At 36.5% G+C, this 27089-nt stretch overlaps 1 protein-coding gene across 1 annotated transcript in view; it reads right to left on the bottom strand.

Annotated features, from left to right (window-relative positions):
- Positions 1-26585, bottom strand: part of LOC145716771 (oxysterol-binding protein-related protein 1-like) — a 29526-nt gene extending 2941 nt beyond the window's left edge. The window contains exons 1-7 of the mRNA XM_081801480.1: positions 25637-26585; positions 25490-25534; positions 24212-24285; positions 24038-24101; positions 14645-14743; positions 13359-13481; positions 7569-7650 (exon numbers count right to left, since the gene is read on the bottom strand). Coding sequence (XP_081657606.1) covers positions 7569-7650; positions 13359-13481; positions 14645-14743; positions 24038-24101; positions 24212-24285; positions 25490-25534; positions 25637-25663 — 514 coding nt within the window. The 5' untranslated portion in view covers positions 25664-26585. The remainder of the gene's footprint in view (positions 1-7568; positions 7651-13358; positions 13482-14644; positions 14744-24037; positions 24102-24211; positions 24286-25489; positions 25535-25636) is intronic.
- Positions 26586-27089: the final 504 nt, after the last annotated feature.

Here is a 27089-nt window from a genome sequence, read left to right as displayed (position 1 = left end):
GTATTTAGAGACTGAGTTATAATGAACAATGTAAAAAGGCTAGTATGTAAACACATCTGGCCTATTATAAGAATCACTTAATTTTGGGGCGCCTGGGTGGCTCAGTTGGTTAAGCGACTGCCTTCGGCTCAGGTCATGGTCCTGGAGTCCCGGGATCGAGTCCCGCATCGGGCTCCCTGCTCGGCAGGGAGTCTGCTTCTCCCTCTGACCCTCCTCCCTCTCATTCTCTCTCTCTCAAATAAATAAATAAAATCTTTAAAAAAAAAAAAGAATCACTTAATTTTGTACTAAAAATATTTTTGAACTCAGGAAAGATGCTAGAAGATCTAATGCAAAAAGCTTAACTTTAGAGACATACAAAAAACTCACAATCTGTCATTTTCATGATAACACTGTACAATTTTTAATTGAGTATGTTTTAAAACTATTGGGGAAATACTTATTTGTTATGTTAGCAAACTAAACCTAATACAGAGGACCTCCATTGTTCTAATATGGAAAAAGTCCACGCTCATAAACTGACATTTAAGACACTCTAAACTAAATCGGTTTCAGCCAGACTGTTTTCCTGGAAATACTTGTTTTCCTAGAAATATTCTTTCACTTTACTGCCTCAAGATGTTTCCTCTTGCCCGAATACTGGAAATAATAATTATTCATATTCAGAAGTTTCTCCACTTAAACTTTTGTTCAAGGCCAAGTTCAAATGCCATCCTCTTCATGAAGCCTTAAATATTTTTTTTGAAGAAAAAACAGCAATGCATCTGATTATGTATATAAGAGACATGATCTAACCTGCATGCAAAGAGGCATTTTAAAAACGGACTTTCACACCTAATTGGAATTATATAAATGCCTCAAGAAAATCCGTACTCGGCTCAGAAAAGGAGAAAAAGATATCTGCATATAAAAATCAACTGATCTTCTAAGAACTTTTACATAAAACTGTAATTTGAAAAAAACTGAGAGAACCCTATAGAATATAAATTTTTGTTGTTGTTCAAATTAAGATGACTAGTGTGAACACAATCACCCACTAAACAAGTACTACTAAATCATTCTGTCTATATAGAATCTGCAGTAGCTGCAATGGAGAATATAAAACAAAGTTCAAAACTGCATGTGTTAAATGAGTTATAGCATGAGTTAAATGAAAAAAGGTATCAAGGATACTATAAGACGTAGACAGCAAACAAATTATGCACTTAAAAAATGTTAACTATTCAGGGCGCCTGGGTGGCTCAGTTGGTTAAGCGACTGCCTTCGGCTCAGGTCATGATCCTGGAGTCCCGGGATCGAGTCCCACATCGGGCTCCCTGCTCAGCAGGGAGTCTGCTTCTCCCTCTGACCCTCCTCCCTCTCATGCTCTCTCTCTCAAATAAATAAATAAAATCTTTTAAAAAAAGTTAACTATTCAGAGAAAGGAATAACCATTATGGGATGGAGTAACGGAATAGAGTCTGAGAATAGATAGAGATTTGAGTTGGATCTTGAAGAACAATACTTTTATTGCTAAATATAATGTGCAATAAAGTAAACATACCTAAAATATCTATAATTATTATTTTCTTTTAACAAAGAATTTTATTTTATTATTTTTTTAAGATTTTTTATTTATTTATTTGACAGAGAGAGACACAGCGAGAGAGGGAACACAAGCAGGGGGAGTGGGAGAGGGAGAAGCAGGCATCCTGCTGAGCAGGTAGCCTGATGTGGGGCTCGATCCCAGGACCCTGGGATCATGACCTGAGCCGAAGGCAGACGCTTAACCGACTGAGCCACCCAGGCGCCCCCTATAATTATTATTTTCAGATAGTATAGAAACCATTAGTCCTGAGAAGATCATATCAGAACTGTGATCAAGGGGAACTCCAGAAAGGCGAGAGGCTCTGTCTATATCTACCACTGACTGCGTGGTTGCCCCGTGGCAGGTTCAGTGCTGACTTGTACAACCTATATACTAACTTGACAAAACAAATTTAGTACTTATTTCTGAGTTCAAAAGAAGTGAGCTATAAATTTACAAGGTAGATAAATAGGTCATTCATTTCATTCACTCAAAACATATACAGTTGACCCATGAACAACATGGGAGTTGGGCACTGACCCCCTTGCAGTTGAAAATCCATATATAATCTTTGACTCCCCTGAAACTTAACTACTAAGCACCTACTGTTGACTGGAAGCCTTACAATAACAAATATCCTAGAGAAAAAGTGTTAAGAAAATCATAAAAAACAGAAATTACATTCACAGTACCGTGCTGTATTAAAAAAAAAAAAACCATATATAAGTGGACCTATGCAGTTCAAACCCGTGTTGTTCAAGGATCAACTGTATATATGTCAAGTGCCTACAGGTAGCATGCACTGTTAAGGTGCTGAAGACGATCGGCAAATAAAACAGAAATTCCTGCCTTGGTGGAGTTTATATTCTAATAGGAGAGGCAGACTATCAACTATAATATATATATAGCAAGTTTGATAAGTGACAGAAGAAAAAAGCAAGGTAGGGGAATAACAAGTGTTGAGGGGAGTTGCAAGTTTGGACAGGATGACATATCAGTAAGGGTCCTGACAGGAAATGGCTGGCAAACTGAAAGGGCACCTGAAAATGTCTTTAAAAAAGATGACACCCAAAGGGGAGGGTAAGTGAACTAATAGACTGGCATGCAGGACAGTTGCCACTGTGGAATGGAGAGGCAAAAAGAAAGGACAGTGTTGCTAAGGCCAGCAGGAGCTGGAGTCACAGGTGCGGGCTCTTCAGCCAGGGTCTATTACAGCCTGTGCAGCCCAGCTGTCGGGAGGGTGGAAAATGCCTGACTGCTCTCACCCCCTCCACCAATCCCCTGATAGGGTCTCCCTTTTGCTGAGTCCAATGAGAAGTCTGAGGGCAAGGAAGCCCCAGTAATGCAGTCTGTAGTCTGTAACCAGGTTCTGTTTGAGTCAAGACCTGGGCAGGTGAGGACCTGAGTATCCTGGAGAGAAGACTTCCAGGCAGAGGGCCAGCACAGCCCAAGCTGAGCAGGAGTATGACCAGCCTCTCCGAGGGGCAGCCAGAAGGCCAGTGAGGCTGGAAGACAAGCAAGCAGGGGTAACTAGGAGATGAGAAGAGAGAGGCCACATAGGACTGGAAGAGTCTGTGGGTCATTAGAAGGACTTTGTTTTTCTTAGTGAGATAACCCACAATCTACGTGATGTTTTGAGCAAAGAACATTACACACTGTTTTAGCAGGGTCCCTTGGGCAGGGACTGGAGGGTCAAGGGTAGAATCTGAGGGGCCAGTGAGGAGGCTATTTCAACACTGTGTGAAAGACGATGATGGTTTGGGCCTCAGTGACAATAGTGTAGGAGGCGGGAAGTGTGTTTACTCAAAGCCGAGATTTTTGAGCAGAGTTTTAAGTAGGTTGAACAAAAGTGCTTTTCCTTTAAGATATTTTTTCTTTTAAATAACTGAGATCATTCTAATTTCTTTAACCCGGAATTCACTATCTACATTTAGTAACATGCAATAAACTGTATGCATTAAAGTTGGCATATAAAGTATATCTTTTTTAGAAAGTAATTTAGCAATGTATCAATAGGCACACAAATGTTAATATGCTTTCATCCACTAATTCCACTTCCAAGAATCCTATGGTAATAAAGCGATGTGATCAAATTTAAGTGTACATTATTCATAATAGTCAAAAACTGTTTAGTACAGATGGGTAAGTTTAGGGTTTTATGGAAGAAGAGACTACTAGCCTTCAGGAAATCTTCAAATAGTTTTATTAGTTTGGGTGATTTTCTTTGTTTTCATAATCATGTTCTTGATAAAGATAAAATAGTAGAGGTTTTAGCACTGCATTCACTGAATCTTGAAGGATATGTTGCCAATGCCAGATACATAAATTTTGGCATTCATCCAGACAGAAATTAGGCTTAAGGAAATAAAGTACTATTTCAAGAGAGGACATTTTGGACCAAAACATACAATGAATATAGATGGTCCCTTAGAGTGGTTTGACTTAGGATTTTTTGACTCAATGATGCTATAAATGCAAAACACATGGTATACATGGTATGGTAGAAACCATACTTCAAATTCTGAATTTTGATCTTTGTCTGGGTTAGCAATATGCAGTGTAATTTCTTGTGATGTGGGGCAGCGGCAGGGGCCACAGCTCCCAGTCAGCCACATCATCACCAAAATAAACCACTGATACACTTACAACCGTTCTGTATTCAGATATCCATTCTGTTTTCACTTTCAGTACGGGAGTTGATAAATTACATGGCATTTAACACTTTAATATAAAACAGGCTTTGGGGGTGCCTGGGTGGCTCAGTTAAGCGTCGGACTCTTGGTTTCGCCTCAGGTCTTTATCTCAGGGTCATGGGATCAAGCCCCATATCCAGCTCTGTGCTCAGCATGGAATCTGCTTGGGATTCTCTCCCTTTCCCTCTCCCTCCCACTCTGCTCCTCCCCCAACACTTACATGCTTGTAACACTCTCTCTCTTAAGAAAAATCTTAAAAAAAACAGGCTTTGTATCAGATGATTTTGCCCAACTGCTAACGAAAGTGTACTGAGCGTTTTTAAGGTATGCTAGGCTAAGTTATGATGTTCAGTAGGTCAGGTATACTAAATGCATTTTTGACTTACAAGATTTTCAGTTTACAATGGGCTTTCTCAGGACATAACCCCATTACTGAGGAAGATCTGTAATTGTAAATAAACTGAAAAACGCTTTTGTGATTGGGCTCTGATAGTTCTTAAATGCCATGATAAAGAGTTAGTATTTTAGAGGCATTTGGGTGGCTCAGTCGTTAAGCGTCTGCCTTTGGCTCAGGTCGTGATCCCAGGGTCCTGGGATCGAGCCCCGCATTGGGCTCCCTGCTCAGTGGGAAGCCTGCTTCTCCCTCTCCCACTCCCTCTGCTTGTGTTCCCTCTCTTGCTGTGTCTCTGTCAAATAAATAAAATCTTTAAAAAAAAAAGGGTTGTATTTTATTCTATAGTTTCAAAGACCCATGAAACATTTTTTTTTCCAATGGGAAAAAAATTTTATGATCAAAAAAGTACTATTCTAAAATTAATCTGGCAGCAATAATGCCGTATTTTCACAGAAGCTGAGTTGTAGGAGTTCCTAAAAGGCTTTGGATTCCCTTTAAGGATGGAATGCATGGGGTCCCAGAAGGCAAGATGCCCACAGGGGAGCCTGCGGCAGGGACCTGGATTTGACAGGACACAGAGCAGAACTAGTACGGCAGAACCCGGAGTAAGATGTAAGGAAGTAGCATCTAAAAGTTCATGTAATTTTGTATTAAAACATAAGACAACCAACAATCACAACCACAAGGTCTGGATTCTGTCCACAAACATTTTAGTTCTTCATTTTGAGAAGTTATTGGCAAACTATGTAGACAGTTTGGAGCAGGATGTGTATTTATCAGCTACTATCTATCAGCAATAAAATACATGGTGCAAGATTACTCTGCACAATCCCTTGGCATTAAGGTAACGTAGTTATCTTCAACTCTACATTCATGAAATCATCTTAACCCCATTTACTATTTATATAATATGCAGATTTATCTATCTACACCCATCTTACGGAAAATGTTTACAATTGTTTGTGTATAAATCTATTGAATTTCATTTTAGATATATGAAATAACGTTGTCAGATCATCGTCAGACATCTCAAAGTTTTCCAGATGGCACTGTCTGAAGTATCTCTTTTGTAATATTGAATATTATGCATATCTCCAAAAATGCAAATGATGCATATCATCGTTATGAGTGACAGGTCATACAGATAATCTGAACCAAGAGATCTCAAAGTTTAAAAAAAAACTACTTAATTTTGTTGTAGTTCTGATGTCATTTCTTTCTTTGGTCCATGTTAAAGGAATTAATCCTTATATTTCATCTAACTCTGGACATTGCCTACATCTTTTAAACATCATTAGTATCTCTTCTTACTTTTGATGTTTCTTGAAAATGGTGTTTTAAAAGCTCATTGATGGTCACAGTTGCATAACAGTAAATATATTAAAAACCACTAAAGGGTACTCCACATGGGTACATTTTAGACTGTGAATTGTATCTAATGAAGCTGTTCTTACTTAAAAAGTCCATTGAGGATGAAGAGTGCTAAGTAATATAATATTCCAGCCCACAATAATAAAAATGACTTAATTGCTGTCCTTCTTAAAGCTATCATTGTTAATACAAATAAATGTTTATGGAACTGACGTAAAGAGATGCCCGAGGTCAATTTGGATAGATATAAAATATCTGTGTTCAGTTTATTCTAATATTAGCATTTCTTTGCATTCCCTGGGCATATATAAACTAAACTGAGAAGTCCATAGAGGGAAACTAGTTCGTGCTTAAAACTGTTAACTCAGACAACTGAATCAATTAAATTTCAGTGAAGTTATTTATAAACCCATCATAGCTGAAATCTAAAGCAATAGGGAGGAGTCTAAAGTCTAAGAAACACAGTTTTTAGTTTACAAAGTAATACTTTTTTGGGGTGCCTGGGTGGCTCAGTCAGTTAAGCATCTGCCTTCCGCTCAGGTCATGATCCCAGGGTCCTGGGATCGAGCCCCACATTGGGCTCCCTGCTCAGCGGGAAGCCTGCTTCTCCCTCTCCCTCTGCCTGCCGCTCTGCCTACTTGTGCTCTGTCAAATAAATAAATAAAATCTTTAAAAAAAAAAGTAATACTTTTTTTTCCTCGATATGTAATTTTTTTAATTGCATTTTTGATTTTGTATTGTATGTTATTTTGACTTTTGGAGTATTTATAGTCAACTCTTGATGATTCATAACCAGTGGAGACTGAAGACATAAAAAGTTATTACTGAAAGGTAGATTAACCATTAGACAGTCATGGTCACATAGACATTCATAGAATCATAAAAGGCTAAGACCTGAGAACAACCAACCCCTTCATTTACAGATGGGGAAACTGAGGCTCAGAGAAGTTAAATGTACTGTTCAAAGTAACAGCTGGTAAGTGGCAGAGCAAGGATTCAAACACAAGACCGTTTAAAATTCAAGTCTTCTGTGGGGCACCTGGGTGGCTCAGTTGGTTAAGTGACTGCCTTCAGCTCAGGTCATGATCCTGGAGTCCCAGGATCGAGTCCAGCATTGGGCTCCCTGCCCAGCAGCGAGTGTGCTTCTCCCTCGGACCCTGCCCCCCTCCTGTTCTCTCACTCTCTCTCTCAAATCAAATCTTTAAAAAAAATAAAAATAAAATTCAAGTCTTCTGGAATTCATAATTAGGAGTCTCATTACACAGCCAAAATGAATTTACAGCCCCAAAATGTTAACTTTTTCTTTTTTTCTTAAAATATTAATCTACAAACAAAGCCTCTTCCAGTAGAAATTTTAAGTCGCTTTTTAAAAATTTCAAAATAGTCTTATCAAACATAACTTTGAATTCAAAACCGAAAGTTATCTAACATGTATAGCAAACAAAACTACGAAGGATCAACATCTAGGATAATGGGTTGTGTTAAACAGTGGGTGTTATTTGGTAGTTTGCCCCCCAACTTTTTTTTTTTTTTTTTTTTTTACCTTTAGCCATGTCACACTCCTTTATCATTTTCAGAAAGGTGGAAATTTCCCTATCTAGTTTCTGTTGGCATGTTTGTGCTTTCTGGGAAAACAAAAACAAAAAGCAAAATTAAAACTTTATTAATAAAGTATTTTTATAGTACATATACTTTACTGTTTCTGTCAAAACTTTTAGTTCATATGTTGATATACTACAATAATTAAGATATATTCTTGAGAGAGAAAAAGATAAAAATTTCCTTAGAAATTGAATATTGCATTTAATCACATACAGGTTTAAAAAATAAATCTTTCTAAATTTTAAATACATTCAACATTTGTCATGTAGACAATATACAATTGCACTGTTTCCAAAAACTCATTATACCATATACATATGAGTTAGATTTCTCCCGATTAATCCTTTTTGTAGACTTGATTAAATTCATCGAGGAATTATAAAATGCATTCCTTAAGAATATACTTTAAAAATTGTTTTTGTCGGGGCACCTGGGTGGCTCAGTCGTTAAGCGTCTGCCTTCAGCTCGGGTCATGATCCCAGGATTCTGGGATCGAGCCCCTCATAGGGCTCCTTGCTCAGGGGGAAGCCTGCTTCTCCCTCTCCCACTCCCCCTGCTTATGTTTCCTCTCTCGCTGTGTCTTTCTCTGTCAAATAAATAAAATCCTAAAAAAAAAAAAGGTTTAAAAACTGTTTTTGTTAAAAAAAAAAATCTAGATAGTAATATTTAGAAACCACAGCTGATTTTCGTTCAGCCATCTAAGGACATTTTCTTAGTAAGTCAAAGTTTATAAAAATAAGATTAAGTCAGTTATAGGAAACATTCTTCTTGCACTTTGAAACTTCTACATTTTTAGATCCCTAAAAGCAAAACACAGTTTTATGACACAAGTTCCACCCCATCTTAGTCAAGATTTAGAAGTCCAAAATGAAAAGTCAGGTAAACACATTGATTATATTAACAATGTAATTTTGATGTTAGTTTTATTTACAGTTTCTCTTTCAAGAGGTAGGAAGAATAAGCAAGAAAATTATCATTGTAAAGTCAGTTGGTTATGGCAATGAAAAATGTTTATTCTGAGAACCTTGAGTTTGTTAATATTAAAATCACATTGTTGTAGGTAGAGTAATATTTATCCTCATAAATTCCCCACTTTGTACTCCTAATCCCAACTGGCTCATCACTAAACATTTTTGCTCCTCCTAAATCAGTCCTACATGACAAAGGGACACAGGTAAGCAGCCTTTTCTTCTTTTTCACCTTATAAAATTTTTAGTGCTTATGAAGCTCAGCTCAACTACAGCAGAATTAGTCATGGTACCACATTAGTGACAGGCAATGTTCTCTTTAAAATCTACATTACTCTGTGTTGAGAGCTCTAACAACATAAAAATACCTACACTACACAATTTAAAACACCCCAGAAAGGGAAATGGTGTGCTGGATCACTTTTTCAGACACAGCCCATAAATACAGGTTGAAGGCAGGGAAGAAGTTGATCTGGAGGAACTGAAATAGGCACTGCAACCAAATGTATCACTCATAATTTATTAACAGAAAATTGTCATTTCTACTCTATACATAGTTAATACTCCTGCCCATGTGCAAGTCAACGCTACTGTTTTCTCTTTTCCTTTCTATGGTGAAAGTTAGCTGGATGCATAAAAGCCAGCACTGGCTTCATCTGCAGACTGGAAATCTGTAATGAACAGGACAGAGTTCCTGGGGGTAATAAAGACAAGAACATTCTCCATAACATCATCCTCAAATACCTGAATCCCATTCATCTTCCCTTAGCATATCTACCTGACAGTTACTAAAAAGAGCTTCCCTGGTGGAGGATTTACTTGTTTTAATAAAAGGTACATATTAGGTCAGCTGGAGAAGATCTGATCTACACATTCTGTTTCACAGTTAGGTATAATGTGTCTTCTGTTCTAAACATTTGGTGTGGTTTTGAGGGTAAAAGGAACAAAAGAGGTCATTAATACAAACCACATGTATACATCCTCCAATTTGCTATAATTTCCCCTTAGCAGCTATTGGTTATATTAGGAAAACCTAGAAATCTATTTAGGAAGGTTAATGTTCAGGAGTTCTTTGCAGAGCCCAGCATGGTGTCCCATTCTTAACTTCTAAGCCATTCACCCTTATGTCAGGCATTCTTTTTAGGTTTTAATTTTTTTTTTATTCTACATAAATAGGATCCCACTATAAGCAATGACCTAATACCCGAGCATGATGATATTTTAAACCCAAGTTGTCTGGGCACAGAATTCAAGAACAGAGAGCAGGAGGTACCCAGGTGAGCAGCTGAGCACATTCACAGCACAGGCCTCCTGCTCCTAGTTCTGCCCACCCAGAAATTTGCTGTTTTGTTTAAGCTGATGTTAAACCATTTTATTATCCCTGGCTTAGGACAACAGCTCAGAATGTATTATCAAGGGCTAGGAAGGACTGAATAGGGTAGGGGAGAGGTCAAATTCCAGGCTATTTGCTATAGACAATCTACATTTGTAAGAACAGAAGCAGACCGCCTTACTCAAGCAATTAAAAGGGACAAACTACTGACACCACGTAGTGAAAGAAGACAGGTTCCAATGAGCACATACAGTGTGATTCCAATTACATACAATTCTAGAACAGACAAAACTGATACCACCTATAATGACAGAAAGCAGATCAGTGATTGCCTGAGATGGAGGTGAAGTGCATTGCCTGGCAAGGGGCCCCAGGGAAATTTGAGGTGATAAAAATGTATCTTTTTTCTTTTTTAATGGAAACTTACTTTTTTTTTTTAAGATTTTATTTATTTGACAGAGAGCGAGACAGCACAAGCAGGGGGAGTGGGATAGGGAAAAGCAGGCTTCCCGCCAAGCAGGGAGCCCGATGTGGGGCTCGATCCCAGGACCCTGGGATCATGACCTGAGCCGAAGGCAGATGCCTAAACATCTGAGCCACGAGGTGCCCCAAAATGTCTCTATCTTGAGAGAAGTGGTGGTTACAAAGGGTATATACATTTGTCAGAACATGTCAAATTGGACAAAATGCATTCATTTTATTATACCTAAACTTTTTAGAGATTATAGAACCCTGATGACATTCCTCTTTACAGAAAACAGCCAGGACTGCAAGCACTCGTGCCCCAAGTCTCACCTCCAAGGCTCCCTACCAAGCCCAATTCCATTTCCCCTCAGTCTAAGTCAATACATAGCACATTTATTCTTCTTGGTACCTGGGGATCATTATGGCCCTGCTCTGTAATCTTAATGTGTTATTTTGCAACAGATATTTATACAAAAAAATTAAATGAAAGGATATAGAGAGAAAAAGGCAATTCTCTCTCACATATCAGCACAATTTAGTGTCTTCCGCTCATTAAATCCTTATAACACTGAGTTCAGATCCTATAGAATCGAGATATCATCAACAAATGAAACCCCCACTTTCCTGGTGCCACCCCAAATCTAAGAGCCTATCCCAGTTTTGTCCCATAGTACGTTCTACAACGACAGAAGCATTCTACACTGTACTGTCCAGAGTGGTAGCCACATGTGACTATTGAGCACCTGGAACTGTGCTGAGTTAAAAGGAGTTGAATTCTTAATTCTAATTTAAGTATAAACAGCCAAATGCGTCTAGTAGCTATCGTATTGGACAGCATTTCTACACCAACACTGTGCTTGAATTTGTCTTTCCATTTTTATATTTAAAATATTTTCAAGTTGTCATTAAGGCAACAACCATAAGGCCAGTATTTCTATGATTTGTCTTATACTTTTCTCTCTGGAGACCTAACCTTAGGGCAGTGACAGAGAGATAAGAGAAATACTGTTTTCAATTTTTGGGGGGTCCTCATTTTGGGTGGAGATAAAATGAGACCAAAAACATCACATAACCTGGTCACTTTTTCAGTGTGGACATTTTTCCCCCATAATGTCTTGTCCAAAACCATGTTGAGGAAATAAGGTTAGTTTTATGTCGATTCAGATGGCTTTAGAGTATTTTAATCCTAGAGTTCCTAATTTCCTTTAGAAAGTCTATAAACATCTAGAATAGATCTCATTTCACAAATAGGTCCCAGAATATCCTTACAACTTAAGAATCCAATGATCAAAGGCATTCTGGAGCCAGTCTACCACAAGCTACAATTCAACAAACTTAACAGCTCATTTCAGATTTTAACCTATTTTTGGACCAAACTTCAGGAGTTGAGATAGAGTCAAGATTCACAGAATTAGCATTCAAATTCTGTTGGACAGAAATATGTTTGTAACCTGCAAAACATGAAAGGCTAAACACTGCTGTAACTCTCCCCAACTTCAGGTGCTATAAAAATCTAGAAGGCAAAAACTTAATGGTTTTAAAGTTAACATAAGAGCATGATATTCAAGTGAATAAAATAAAAGGTATAGTGGAAGTTAATAACATGAAAAACTGAAAACTATGCCAAAGAAACATTTTTTTCAAGAAAGATTTTTTTAATGATATGCAAGTTAGTCCGCTTTTACCTGTAGCTTCCATTAAAAATGTCTTAAAATTACCATAATCCTAGGAAAGATTGGTATACTTTGTAAGTCCTTCCAGGTTTTATCATTTACCTTATTCTGAGGATAAATAAGAAAGGACTTCTTTTCACGTAGGGAATCCTGACAAAAAGTTAAAATATTTAGCACAGTTTTGGGTTTGGTTTTTTTTTGTTTTTTACTTGTTTAACATGATTCTGGCCATAGATATGTAAACCTTCTTTTTTACCCAAACAGTTTAATGTTATTTAGATGCTCTGGTAGATGTTATTTTTGCAAAGTTCACAGATCTGAAAATTATGTTTATGGTTGTCACACTACACATTAGGCTTTAAAAAAAATAGAAGTAGCACTGGTAAAGCGAATGTCAGTAAATTCTGGCAATGTCTTCAACAAAACATGGAAGAGCTCAAATTTAATGTTCCATCATAAAATAGGATTAGGGACTGAAAGAGCCAAAATCTCTTTCTGATTTAAGTTTACAGGTCCTTACATCAATAAAACTCTTTAGGTATTAGCAAACTTAACTTCATTAAAGTTGTTAATTTAGAAACATTCAAATCCTGCATCCAGTTCATTTAATTAAAAAAAAAAAGATTAAATTTAGTAGGCAAATTGATATGTCCTGACATAATTATTTGGAGTGAACTCCATCATCCTTTTGTAGTTCTAATTCTTCCAAACCCAATTCCCATTTAAAAGGCACGGCCAGAAAACTGATGCCCAGAAAAAAATACCTATTTCATTTCAATAACACATGCTGATATTTCTCTATGGCTAAGACACCGACATCACTTCAGATACAGGCCTATCCTTTTATTACTGACGCTTTATCTTACCTCTAATCAATGAAGTTACAGATTACAAGTGGTTTTAAATGAAACTACCAGCCAGGAAAGGTATCACTATGGTTGCATTATTTAAACTCTGAAATATGCAGTGAAGTCATAAAGGACAGCAAGTCAAGCTCTGCATGCTCCCCCTACTGGCAGTTTTCAAACAGAATGACAATCTGATCACAGCAATGGAAAAATTTTAACCAAAAAAGATACATATGGGCACAGGTTAGTATCTTTACAGCATTATCTACAGAGACATTTGATAGTATCATAACAGAAACTATAAATAGCATAAAATAGTACTGGATAAAGAGCAATATTATCTCCACTGCTGTCAAATTTCTTAATTTCAAAACCTCACGTTAAAAAAAAAAATTCTTGGTGACAGAGTTAGCTATAAAAGTCAGGTTTGGTTTTTCTACATACCTCTAAGGATTCCTTCAAGTCTACAGCTGAAATTGCATCTTCCTCTTCGTCATCAGTCAGCTGGTCCTGGGAACAGTAGTGAGTGCTATAAGCAGAATGATCTTCTATTGCTTCCAGCCAGTCCTGAAATAATCCAAGAATTTAAATAAAAGTAAAATGCATTTTTACTCAAAAGAGATAATACGGCAACAATTTAGAAAGCATAAAATTTACATGGAGAAAATATTAAAGGCTCAGAAAAACAAAAGAAACCCAAACCAACCAACAACAAAAGAATGATGCAGGTCCATGACATTTCTGGATAAAAAAATTTCCTAATACTTTAAAAAAATATCATCTATAAGTTTACATATTCAATAATATTAAAACACACATTATAAAAGCTGAGTAATGGGTGGAAATTTTTTCACTTAAAATTATAGATTCTCAATACTGTTGGATACGCTATTATATACTAATATATCCAGAAATACTATTTTACTAACTTGTAATCAAGTTATAAGAAAGCCAAAAATTGCCTTGATGCTTTAGCTTTTACTAATGTTTTTAAAATATCAGTGATTTCACAAAAAGAATATTTGCCCTAAAAATATCTGTGTTACTTCCTCCTTATTTTTTTACAGCATTACTCAAGGTCAAATTTTACCCCTTTATGATACGGTTAGAGCATCAGAAGTTTAGATCATTTAGGGTTCTTTGCAGGGCCAAAGTTAACCACTTTGAAAAATAGATTCTTTTAACCCCTTACATAATTTACGAAAAAACAAGACAGGTCTATAAATACTCCTTTGATCTAAAGGAATATGGAGTCTCCATTAAATAACTGCACTGTGAATTTCTGTCACATCAACCCCAATTTTCTTCCTTGATGCTGTTGTTCAATTTACCACAAAGGAAGACTGAGGTTATACTGTAATAAATCAGAACACCTAAGCTGAAGCCAGGTTTTGTCACTTGTAAGCTGTGTGACCTTGAGAGAGCACTTCAATCTTACTGGCTTCAGTTTCTGTACCTATAAATGAAGAGGCAGACTACATAATCATTCAGAATTTTTTCCAAAAATGATTCACAAAATCAAAATAATAAAGATAATTATGAACAGAAAATATCTGCAGGTACATGTTGATAAAGAAATTAATTCATAAGCCAAATTTCAAGCTTCATATAATTGCCCCCATTAAAAAGATCCAGCCAACAAGATTTTAGATGTTAATACTGAATTGATCTTATATTTTTTGTTTTTAAATGTTAAGTTTTATGAAAGATAAATGAATCCATAAAATTACCTCTCTTGACTGTTGAAGGCTATTCTTAGGAACCCTGAAGCCATGAATAGTGTCATCGAAGCATTTAATAAAGAAGAGGCAGCTATCAGTGGATTTTACCTTGGATATAAAGAAGTCAGTAAGACAATATCATTCACGCACATAAAATAGGATATATATATATATACACACACATAACAGTACATACAACACATAACAGTATTAACATAGCTTAATTTTACCCACGTGAACATTGATGCATTGGGAATATCACATGCATTGCAGCTAACATCTGGCTTTCATATTTGTAGTTACTCTAAATACGAATAGTCCATTAGGTATGTAGTTTTAGTTTTGTCTTTTATGTTTAATAACTTAGCATGCACTTGGGCTATAAAATTCTTTAAATACCACAGCTCCAATTTCTTATTCATACCATTCTCCAGAACCTTTTGAGCTGAATGTACAAAACATTTGAACTGAGTGTAAAAGAGTAAGTACATATGAGATTGATAAAGAAGGGGGAAAGGAAAAGAGGATAAAAAAATTGTGTCCCATTGAAATGTAAGTTTGGAAAGTGAGGGGATTTAAGAATGGAAAAAGAAAGGGGTGTCTGGGTGGCTCAGTCGGTTAAGCGGCTGCCTTCGGCTCAGGTCATGATTTCAGGGTCCTGAGATCAAGCCCCACATTGGGCTCCCTGCTCAGTGGGGAGTCTGCTTCTCCCTCTCCCTCTGTTGTTCCCTCTGCTTGTGCTCTCTTGCTCGCACTCTAATAAATAAAGTCTTAAAAAAAAAAAGGAATGGAAAAAGACTTCTACTTCAAGGCCCTACAAGAGTACCACCCTCCTCCTTGCAGGAAACAACTATAAAAAGCAACTGCTGGGGGCGGGGGTGGGGAGGCTGCGTCATTTGGGTATCTGACTCTTGATTTCAGCTTGGGTTGTGATCTTGGGGTTGTGAGATTGAGCTCTGCGGTGGGTATGGAGTCTGCTTGGGATTCTTTCTGTCCCTCTGCCCCTCCCCCTGCTCATGCACACTCAAACGCGCTCGCTCTCTCAAAATGGATGAATAAAATCTTAAAAAAAAAAAAGCAACTGCCTTAAGGAACTGGAGAGTGAACAAAAGTTGACAGACTCTCATGGGGAATGCACATGTTCTTGGAGGAAAGGAAATAAGTAACTATGCAAATAAGCTCCCATCCCCAAGGTTTTTCAACTGGGACATATAGTCCACAGGGTGACACGAAAGCAGCACGGGCACACATGGAAAAACCCACAGTCTTTCTGTCTTTGAGAATTAATAAAGGAAAGCCAGGGATCCAGAAATACTAAAGAGTGGGGGTAATCCTCCAAGGGAAAAAGAGAAGAGATCCCCAAACTATGTCTGTTCACATGTCTAATTGAGGCTGAGAAAGGATTCAGAGCAGTCTCTTATATACAACCTTTCAAAATGCACACCAGAGCTGCCACCCAAGAAACAGAGTTTACAACCTAAACCCAGCCAAGAAAATGACCTGCTAAAACAGGTCATTTAACAGAGAAAAATAACAGAACCCAGAATCCCCAGGACTTAACATTCATAATATTAAGGATACAATCCAAAATTACCTGATATATGAAGAAGAAAGTGGAACATATTCTCAAAAGAAGTCTAATTAAAAGGCAGATTTTTCAGAATGGTTAATAGGGACCCAAATAGATACTATCTACACAGATAGAAAATAAAGATATACAGGTTAAAAGGAAATGGAGAGAAAAAGAGATACCATGCAAACAGTAAGCATAAGAAGGCCTGAGTGGTTTTATAATATTGGGCAAAATAGATTTCCAAAGTAAATATATTACAAGAGATAAAGAGGGCCACCATATAATAAGAAAGGGGTCAATTATTCAGGAAGACAACATCATTGGTATGTATGTGTTCAATAACTGAGAAATGAACAATTCCACAAGCATAGTTGGTTATTTTGATAGCCCTCTCGGCAATTGATACAATTAGCCAAAAATCAGCAAAAACACAGATCTGAACAACACTATCAACCACCATGACTGAATATTTATAGGACTCTAAACCCAACAATAGTGAAATATACATTATCTTCAAGTGTGTTTCCTGGGATAATCCACACATAGAGCCATCAAGCAAGTCTCAATACACTTGAAAAGACAGAAATCATATAGGATACATTCAATGACCAAAATGAAATTAAATTATAAATCAGAAACAGATCATAAAAACCCCAATTACTTGGAAAGTAAACACACCTGTAAGTATTCATTGGTTCAAAGACAACTTCTATTAATAGAAATTTCTATTAGTTTCTAGTAGAAATTAGACAATATTTTGAACTACATTATAATGAAAACATACCAAAATTAGCAGCATGAAACTAAAACAGTTAAAAGGTAAAAGTATAGCTTTAAATGGCTGTATTAGTAAAGAAGATAGGCCTTAATCAATAAGCTTTGACCTTGAGAAACTATTAAAAAAGCAAATTAAACCCAAAGCATAGAGAAATTTCTTAAAAAGAACAAAAATAGAAAATAGAAAAACAAAAAAATTTCAAAAAAAAATCAAGAACTAGTTCTTCGAAAAGATCAATAAAATTGATAAACTGCTAGCCAGATTAATCTAGGGAAGAAAAAAAGAGACACAAATTACCAATATAAAAAAAATGAAAGAAGGCACAACACTACCTATCATACAAACATTAAAAACATAATAAGGGACTATAACAAAAAGTTTGATAACCTAAGGGACAAATTTTTTGAAAGGTAAAAATTACAAACACCAACCCAAGAAGAAATAGAGAATTTGAACTAGCCCTTAGCAACTGAACAAATTTGTAATTACTATCCTTCCCATAAAAAACAAAAAAACAAAAAACCCCCACCTTCTGGCCCATGAATTATATCAGCATTTAGGAAACAAATAAACCTAATCCTACAAAAACTCTTCCAAGAAACTGAAAAGAAATATTTTCTAATTCATTATATGAGACCAGTATTTCTCAGATTCCAAAACCACACAAAATGTATCAAGAGAGAAATATAAACCAATATCCATCAGGAACACAGAAGCAAAAAATCCTTAACAAAATATTAGCAAACAATTTATTAAAATAATGTATCATGACCAACTGAAATTTATCCCAGCAATATGACTGGTTTATTAACACCCTAAGATCTAACAGTGTAATTAACCATATTAAAATGAGTAAAACCCTATGATCATTTCAATAATATGCAAAAAGTATTTAATAAAAATCAACAGATTCTCATGGTAAGGGCTCTCAGTAAATTAGGAAATGAAAATAACTTCTTAAAGCAAATTAAGGGCATCTATGAAAAATTTACAGCTAATAACTCAATAATGAAAGGCTCAATGCTTTGTACCTAACACAACAAACAAAACAAGAATGCTGGCTCTCACCAATTCTATTTAAAGTTGTACTGGAGGCCCTATCAAGTACAATAAAGAATAAAAAAGAAAAGGCATATGAATTGTAGAGAAATAGAACTATCTTTTTTTGCAGACAACATGATTGTGCATGTAGGAGACCCTGAGAAATCTGCAAAAAAACTACCAAAACTATTAAGTGATTTTAGCAAGGCTACAGGACTCAAAACAAATTTATATATAATAGCATCTAAAACTAATGATGTAATGTATGGGGATTAACATAAGAATAAAAAAAATTTTTTTTAAATTTATATATAATAGCAGCAAAAAATAGAAAATGAAAATTTCATGTCCATAATATAGCTTTAAAAAATAAACACATAAGCATAAATTTAACAAAAACGTTATAAGAGGAAATTAAAGAAGATTTCAATAAAGGAGAGATACAATGTTCATAGCTTAGAGGTCTTGATGTGGTTAAAGTAACAATCCTCCCCAAGTAAATCTATATATTTAATGCAATCCCAATCAAAACAACCATTCCCCAACACTGAAAACTGATGAAAGACATTCAACATATTGAAAAGCATTTATTCAAGAAAAATCTACTGAATCTCTCAGTAAGAACACTGGATGTTGTTTTAGCCTGAGTCTGCTCCATTCCCCCCTCCTCCTTACTCTGTGGCAAATTGCATCATGATGGGGCAAGCTTTAAATACTGGGGCTGACTTTATTTAGAATAGGGCCCTGAAAATTCCAAGTCCAGGGCTTTCTCAAAACAACAGCAATCTTGGTAGCCAACAATCAGGAAAAGCCATCACAGAACATGAAGTCTAAATATATTCAGCCAAGCAACAAACTGGAAAATGAGCCAGACATTTAAAAAGCTCTCAGAAAAATGTTCAAAAACTAAAGTAAATCGTATGTAAAGAACTAAAAGAAAGCATTTGATAATAACCCATCAAATAGAAAATATCAATAAAAAGATGCAAGTTATGAAAAAGAACCAAATGGAAATTCTGGATGTGAAAATTACAAGAACTGTAATGAAAAATTCACTCAAGATAATCTGAGATTGAAGAGAAGAAAAAAATCATGGCAGGGCATTATCATGTGTACCAACAAAGTCACAAAGGAGAGAAAAAAGCTGAAAAAAAATATTTAAAGAAATAATGGGTGAAAATTTCCCAAGTTCAATGAAAATATTACATATTCAAAAAGTTCAATAAACTCCACTATGATAAATCCAGAGAGATTTATACCTAGACACATCTTAGTCAAACTACTGACAGCCAAAACCAGAAAATATTGAAAGTAATGAGAAAAAGGACTCATCAAATACAGGGGAAGCACAGTAAAATTAACAGCTGACTTTGCATCAAAAACAATGAAGAATAGAGCTAAGGGGATGACATATTTAAAGTGCTGAAAGAAAATTTCTCTGTCTTATGAAACTATTGTTCTAAAATGAAGGCAAAATACACCCCCAAATAAAAAAAGACTCAGACAATTCATTAGATATACCTAACAAAAGAGTAAAAAAAAAAAAGTTCTTTAGACCAAAAGAAAGTGACACCAAAGGTGGGGGCGGGGGGGAACTGGACAAGTTAATTGCATAGGTAATTCTAATATAATATATATTTTCTCTTCTCAAATAATTTAAAGTGATTTACACAACTATAAAATTGTATGGTTGAGCTTGTAACATACTGAGGTGTAATGTATATGATAGTAATAGGACAGAGGATAAAGGAAGGAATGGAGCTATATCAGAGCAAGGAAATGACCCCAAATATGCACTGAGACAAAAAGTAGAAACAACCCAAATATTCATTAACTGATGAATGAATAAGTACTGTCTATCCATATAATGGATTATTATTTAGCCATAAAAGGACTGAAGTAATGATAACTTGCTACAATATGGATGAGCCTTGAAAACATTATGCTAAGCAAAAGAATCCAGAAACAAAAGGCCACATATTATATGAGTCCATTTATATGAAATGTCCAGAATAGGCAAATTTATAGAGACAGATATTAATGGCTGCCTAGGGCTAGAAGGGGGTGGTACTGACAGGAATGGGGTATGATTGCTAATGGGTATGAAGTTTCCTTGTAGAATTATGGAAATGGATCTAAAATGGACTGTGGTCTCCACATGGTCAGCACAAGTCTCTGACCATACAAAAAAATTACTGAATCATTTCAAGTGGGTGAACTGTATACGATGTGAATTACAGTTCAATAAAAATATTTTAAAACCTATAAAACTGTATAAAGCAATAGCTATAACACTGTATCATTGAGTTTTTAAACATGTAGAGTCATGATATATATAAAAATAACACAAAAGGGTAGGAAGTGGAACTATATTAAAGCATAATAAGTATGGAAGGAAGTAGTAGTTTGTCATAGATTAAGATGCCTATTATAATACCTCGACCAACCACTAAGAAGTAACTTTAAAATATAGTAAAATATAAACAAAAGGAAATTGTATATGAGACATACGTATCTTATGTAGAAGAGACAGAACAAAGAACAAAATGAATATAGAAACAGCAAAATGGCAGACAGAAATCCAACCATATCAATAACAATATTAAGTACAAATTCATTAAACACTTTAAGATTTTACTTTTAAGTAATCCCTATACCCAACATGGGGCTCAAACTCACAACCCCTAGATCAAAAGTCACACTCTCCACTGAATAATCCAGCCAGGCGCCCCTCATTAAACATTCCTATCACAAGGCAGAGATTGTCAAACTGGATAAAAATACCAGATACTGGGGCGCCTGGGTGGCTCAGTCGTTAAGCGTCTGCCTTCGGCTCGGGTCGTGGTCCCAGGGTCCTGGGATCGAGCCCCGCATCGGGCTCCCTGCTTGGTGGGAAGCCTGCTTCTCCCTCTCCCACTCCCCCTGCTCGTGTTCCCTCTCTCGCTGTATCTCTCTCTGTCAAATAAATAAATAAAATCTTTAAAAAAAAAAAAAAATACCAGATACAACTGTATGCTCTCTGTAAGAGACTTTAGATTGACACACATAAATAGGCTGAAAGCAAAAGAATGGGAAAAGGTATACAAAGCAAACAGTACCCATATGAGAGCTGGAGTGACTATAGTGATTGTTATGGACTAAACTGTGTCCTCCCCAAATTCATATGTGGAAGCCTCAACCCTCAATGAGACTATTTGTAAATAGGGCCTTTAAAGAGGAAATTAAGATTAAATGAGATCACAAGAGTGGGGCCCTAATTCAGTAAGACTGGTATCCTTAATAAGAGGAAGAGAAGCCAGGGATGCTTGCACACAAAGAAAAGCCATGAGAGAGCTGCAAGAAGGCAGCTATCTGCAAACAATAGAGAAAGGCCTCAGGAGAAATCTTCCCTACACATCAGAGCTTAAACTATAAAATTCATAAGGAAACATAAGGGTAAAACTTCAAAGCAGTGGACTTGGCAATGATTTCTTGGACATAACACCAAAAGCACAAGTGACAAAAGAAAAAAGAGATAAGTTGGACTGTATCAAAATTAAAAACTTCTATCAAAGGGCACTATCAACAGAGTGTAAAGACAACCCACAGAATGGGAGAAAATATTTGCAAATCATATACTGATAAGGGTTAATATCCAGAATATACAAAGAATTCCTACAACTCAACACCAACAAAAAGCCAAACAGGCCAGTTAAAAAATGGGCAAAGGACTTAAAGAGATTATTTCTCCAAAAACAATATATGATACCCAAGAAGCACTTGAGAAGATCCTCAACATCACCAGTCATTACAGAAATGCAAATCAAGATGCAATTAGATACCACCTCACACTCATTAGGATGCTCAATATTTAAAAAAAAAAAAAAAAAGGAAAGAAGTGCTGATGAGGATATGGAGAAAGTGAAATTGGAACCCTTGCACACTGTTGGTGTGAACATAAAATGGGGCAGCTGCTATAGAGAACAGGAGGGAAATTCCTCAAAAAGTTAAAAATAGAACTACACATCATTCAGCAATTCCACTTCTAGGTCTATATCCAAAAGAATTCAAAGCAGGATCTTGAAGAGATATTTGTACATCTGCGTTCACTGCATCATTATTCACAATCACCAAGAGGTGGAAGCAATTCAAATATCCACTGACGAATGCGTAAAGAAATGTGGTCTATACCTACAATGGAATATTATTTAGCCTTAAAAAAGAAATCTTGTCACATATTACCACATGGATGAATCTTGAGGATATCAGACTAAGTGAACTAAGGCAGTCATAAAAAGACATATACTGTATGATTCCACTTGCAAGAGGTGTCTAAAGTAGTCAAACTCCTAGAAACAAAACGTCAAAACAATGGTTTGAGAGGCACTGGGGGTTGGGGAAATAGGCAGTTAGTTGCTCAATGGATACGGTTCCACTTTTGCTAGATGAAAGTTCCAGAGATCTGGTGCACAACAAAGTAAATACAGTTCAAGCTACTGAATTGTACCCTTAAAAATGGTTAAAATAGTAAATTTTATGTTATGTGCTTTTTTACAACTAAATTTTTTCAAAAAGGAAAGAAATTGTGACCCATGCTGTAACATGGATGAACCTTGAGGGTATTATACTAAGTGAAATAAGCCAGTCACAGAAGGACAAATATTGCCTCTTTCTACTTATCCGAGGTACCTAGCAAGGTCAAATTCCTAGAAACAGAATGTAGAGTGGGGACAGCCAGGGCCTGGGAATAGAGAGGAGTGGAACTAGTGACCGAAGGGCATGGAGTTTTAGTTCGGGAAGATCACGAGTTCTGGAGATGAATGTGCTGGTAGCTGCAACTGCACGATGAAGAAAACTAAGAAACTGACAGCTGGAGCACTCATATTAGGAAAAGATCTCAAGTCAATAACCTAAGCTTCTACCTCAAGAAACTACAAAGTAAAGAGAGTGCTTTACAGCCATCACACAGTGAATGCTCAGTAGCTTGTGTTGATATGTGACTCCTAAATGTAAGCTTTAAGCAGACGTTTACAGAAGAAACACAAATTATGAAACAAGGTGAGGGCTAACACAGCAGGAGCTAACCAATTCCACAGAAGTTAAAGAGCAAGAAATTTTAAAAGGGCAAGTGGAGCAACTTGTTTGTTTTTCGATTTAAGGCAGACAAGAATGAGATAAAGGGCCAACTGAAGAAAAAGATTGGTATTAAGTAGATGTGTCTACGGCAGGAACAGAAGAGAATGGCCAGGATTGCACTGAAAGAGAAAACAAGATGACACAGGTAAGATGAGAGAGAGGACCCTGGCCCTCTGGTCCACTGTGTAAGGAGCACAGGGTGGGAGGACACTGAGGGGCCGGCTGTGTAATTAGGTGGTACTGCTGGGGAATGGGCCACATCTGTGACTCCCCAAGGGGAACACCTGGTCTTCTGGGGGTGTTTGCCCTGAGAAAGGAAGGTGCCATGCTCTAAAGAGCAGATGGACTGCCGCAACGTGTTGACAACTCTAAAGGATGGGAAGTAGGAAATAAGAAAGCAAGTCTAGGCTCCAGTCTTAGACTAATCTCTAAAGAGAAGAAACTCCTTTTTTCTCCTGGTTAGTAAAAGTATAAACAGTGAACCTAGAAAACCCAAGAATCCCAATTTTGATGCAGGCTTTAAATTTTAAAACCAGAAAGACTTTCATTATCCCTATTTACCCACGTATAAATACACAGATACATGTACGACATACATACATCTGTGTATATATACACATGCACATAATGTGAATATACATACATACACATACAAAAATGTCAAAGGCTCTTTATGTTTTCAGGTAACTCAGCTCTCATCCACAACATGTGGAAATAAAAATTGATTATATTTTTAAAACAGATATTCCACAATTTTACTTGTTCTCAAGTAAAAACATATACAAATGCCTTCTACCCCCAAGATTTTACAAGGCAGCTTTATAAAAATAATTTGGGTCAATCACTTGCAAAACTAATTTCATGGTTTGAGCAAAAGATGCATGTGTCATCCTACCGTGCATACTGCTTGAGTTAGGTGCTTGCATCCCTGGCGATAAATATTACGGACTGCATCAGGCCTTCAAAATAAATATTAAATTATCAAGATAAAAGGAAGAGAGGTAAGTGAAACTTTCAATCTTTCAAAATTTAGATAATGAAATTTAATAAGTATCAGGATAATACTTACTGTTTCCTATACCATGAAAGGACTCCATGTTCTAACACTACCCAGAATAACCTCCAGCCAAAAAATCTTGAACTCTAAGGGAAAAATTGGCAAAGATTTTCCAAGCTGACACATCTAGATTCAAATACCTGACTGATAAAAAGTACGTTATGACAGTTCTATCGTTGTCTTTCATCTAGATAGTACTATTGAACATTAAAAAATGATCAAATATGGGGGCTCCTGGGTGGCTCAGTTGGTTAAGAGTCTGCCTTTGGCTCAGGTCATGATCTCAGGGTCCTGGGATCAAGCCCCGCATTGGGCTCCTTGCTCAGCGGGGAGCCTGCTTCTCCCTCTCTCTCTGCTTGTTGCTCCCCCGCTTGTGCTCTATCAAGTAAATAAAATCTTTTAAAAAGTTTAAAAAAATTTTTAAAAAGTATCAAACATGAACTAAGGTACTCAGTGCAGTAATGAAAACGTTTTATCACTACAGAGGGACAGGAATAGAAGAAATGCCATACCAGTAAGACCAACAATGAACACTGCTTATAGTTCTGACAATATTGTTCAGGGGTATTATGGGAAGATTTTCAATTGTGGACTTCAAAGTCTGGAATGAAACACTAAATAAAGAGTATTCTGATTTTATACAATATAAACATACTTGTGCATAAATATATAGAGGGAGTGCTTGCAAGTGCAAAAGAAAATGCATGCTCTAAAATAATTCTGGAAATTACAACTCCAATGTGAATTTTTAGAACCAGATTTTATGTGTGCTCTGTGACAATTCAAGTATTAAATTTCCTAATAAGTCCTCCCTACTTCAATATTCATAACAAAAAACATTGTAATTCTCTGATTAAGGAAAAAAATATGTTCTCCCACTCTGTTCTGTATAAGCTTGTCACCTAAAAGTGTCAGACCATCAACACAAAGGACAGCAATTGCTACAATAAATGGAAGCCTAATGAATTCCAGGACTACAGAAAATGGTTAATGTTGTCAGATCCAAGAAAGATTAAGTCAGAAATAATTTTTAAATTTTTAAAAAATTTTATATGAGAGTGAGCATGAGAGCGAGAGCACAAGCAGGGGGAGGGGCAGATGGAGAAGCAGACTCCTGCTGAGCAGGGAGCCTGATGCCGGACTCGATCCCAGGACCCCGGGACCATGATCCAAGCCTAAGGCAGACGCCCAACTGACTGAGCCACCAGGCACCCTTTAAATTATTACTTTAACAAAAATGGAGCACCTGAGAATTCTTTCCAGTTTTATAAATAAAATATCCCAGCCTACCTTCCAGAGAGGGCCTTCATATCGTTTCAACACTTTGTAGACAACCTGTTAAAAAAATGTTTTCATAAAAAATGCCATCTATATATTTCAAGAATTCAAAATCTTTTTCTAAAAAGGATCATATGCAAGTAGTCCGTTACTACATACCTTATTACCGATAAGAATGTGTTTCATTTCAGCACCCTGGGCAAGGTCAAGGGGTTTCTGATCTGTGTAAAAACAAGGAAAGAAAGAAATCAAGAGCTTAATTGTATATAAAACAGATGCTACTACAGCACATAATATTCTTTAATTATTCCAACAACCACAGCTTTTTCTTCTCCTCCCAAGTTACCCACCTGAAGCTGCCATCTCAACTCTTTCTGGCCCCCATTTTGGCAGCTAACTATTAAGCCAGCAAGCAAGATTAACTTCAGAACACTCTGTAGAGGTTCTGTGATCCTTCAAATCGTCTTATTTTAAAATCATTGCATTAGCTTCCCATTGCTGCTATAGCAAAGTACCATAAACTTAGTGGCTTCAAACAGTACAAACGAATTCTTCTATAGTTGGGGAGCTCAGAAGTCCAAAATCAATTTCACTGGAGCCAAAATCAAGGTGTAGATGGGGTCTCACCCGTTCTGGAGGCTCTAGGGGACAATCTATTTCCTTGCCCCTATCTAGTTTCTGGAAGCCACCTGTTGATTTGTGGTCCCATCTTCAAAGCACATCACTGCAACCGTGGCTGCCATCCTCCCAGTAAGGACAACTGTGATTACATGGGGCCCACCTGGATACCTCAGGATTATCTCCCTATCTCAAGATACTTAACTAATCACATCTTTAAGGGGGCCATTACTTGGCCTACCATAGCCACTCTTAAGCTGCTTCACCAGAGAACAGGTAGCAGAGAAAGCTCACAAGCTAAGAGCGTGATGGTCCACAATTGAGGACAAAAGAAAAAAGTGATAATGGAGAATGAAACCAGTAAGGCATTATGGGAACTTTTGCAACGTTATACATGCGAGCACTCGATGTTTTGCCGAACAAGAACAGAATTTGTTATACTTTTTTGAGTTCTGAAATGAGCAGGCCACTATATGAAGCAAGCTAGCCAAAAAAAAAAAAAAAAAAGTAATCTCCTAACCTGGGAGTAGAAAATGGCACTTTCAAAGTAACATACCTAACTGGAACTCGGTTTAAGGTAATATATTCTACCAAATAAACTTATTTTTTTTGTAAATTTAAATTCAAGTTAGTTAACATATAGTGTAGTATTGGTTTTAGGAGAATTTAGTGATTCATTACATACATACAACACCCAGTGCTCATCACAAGTGCCCTCCTTAATGCCCATCACCCATTTAGCCCATTTACCTGTCAACCTCCCCTCCAGCAACCCTGTTTGTTCTCTATAGTTGAGTCTCTTATAGTTTACCTCCCTCTGTTTTTATCTTTTATTTTTCCTTCCTTTCCCCTATGTTCATCTGTTTTGTTTCTTAAATGCCACAGGAGTGAAATCGTATTTGTCTTTCTGACTTATTTCATTTAGCATAATACATTCTAGTTCCATTCATGATGTTGCAAATGGCAAGACTTCATTCTTTTTGATAACTGATCA

This window comes from Leptonychotes weddellii, chromosome 13 (assembly GCF_054177405.1).
Source record: "Leptonychotes weddellii isolate Sample4059 chromosome 13, ASM5417740v2, whole genome shotgun sequence".
NCBI classification, from domain to species: domain Eukaryota; kingdom Metazoa; phylum Chordata; class Mammalia; order Carnivora; family Phocidae; genus Leptonychotes; species Leptonychotes weddellii.
This window is presented reverse-complemented; position numbering and strand designations above follow the sequence as displayed.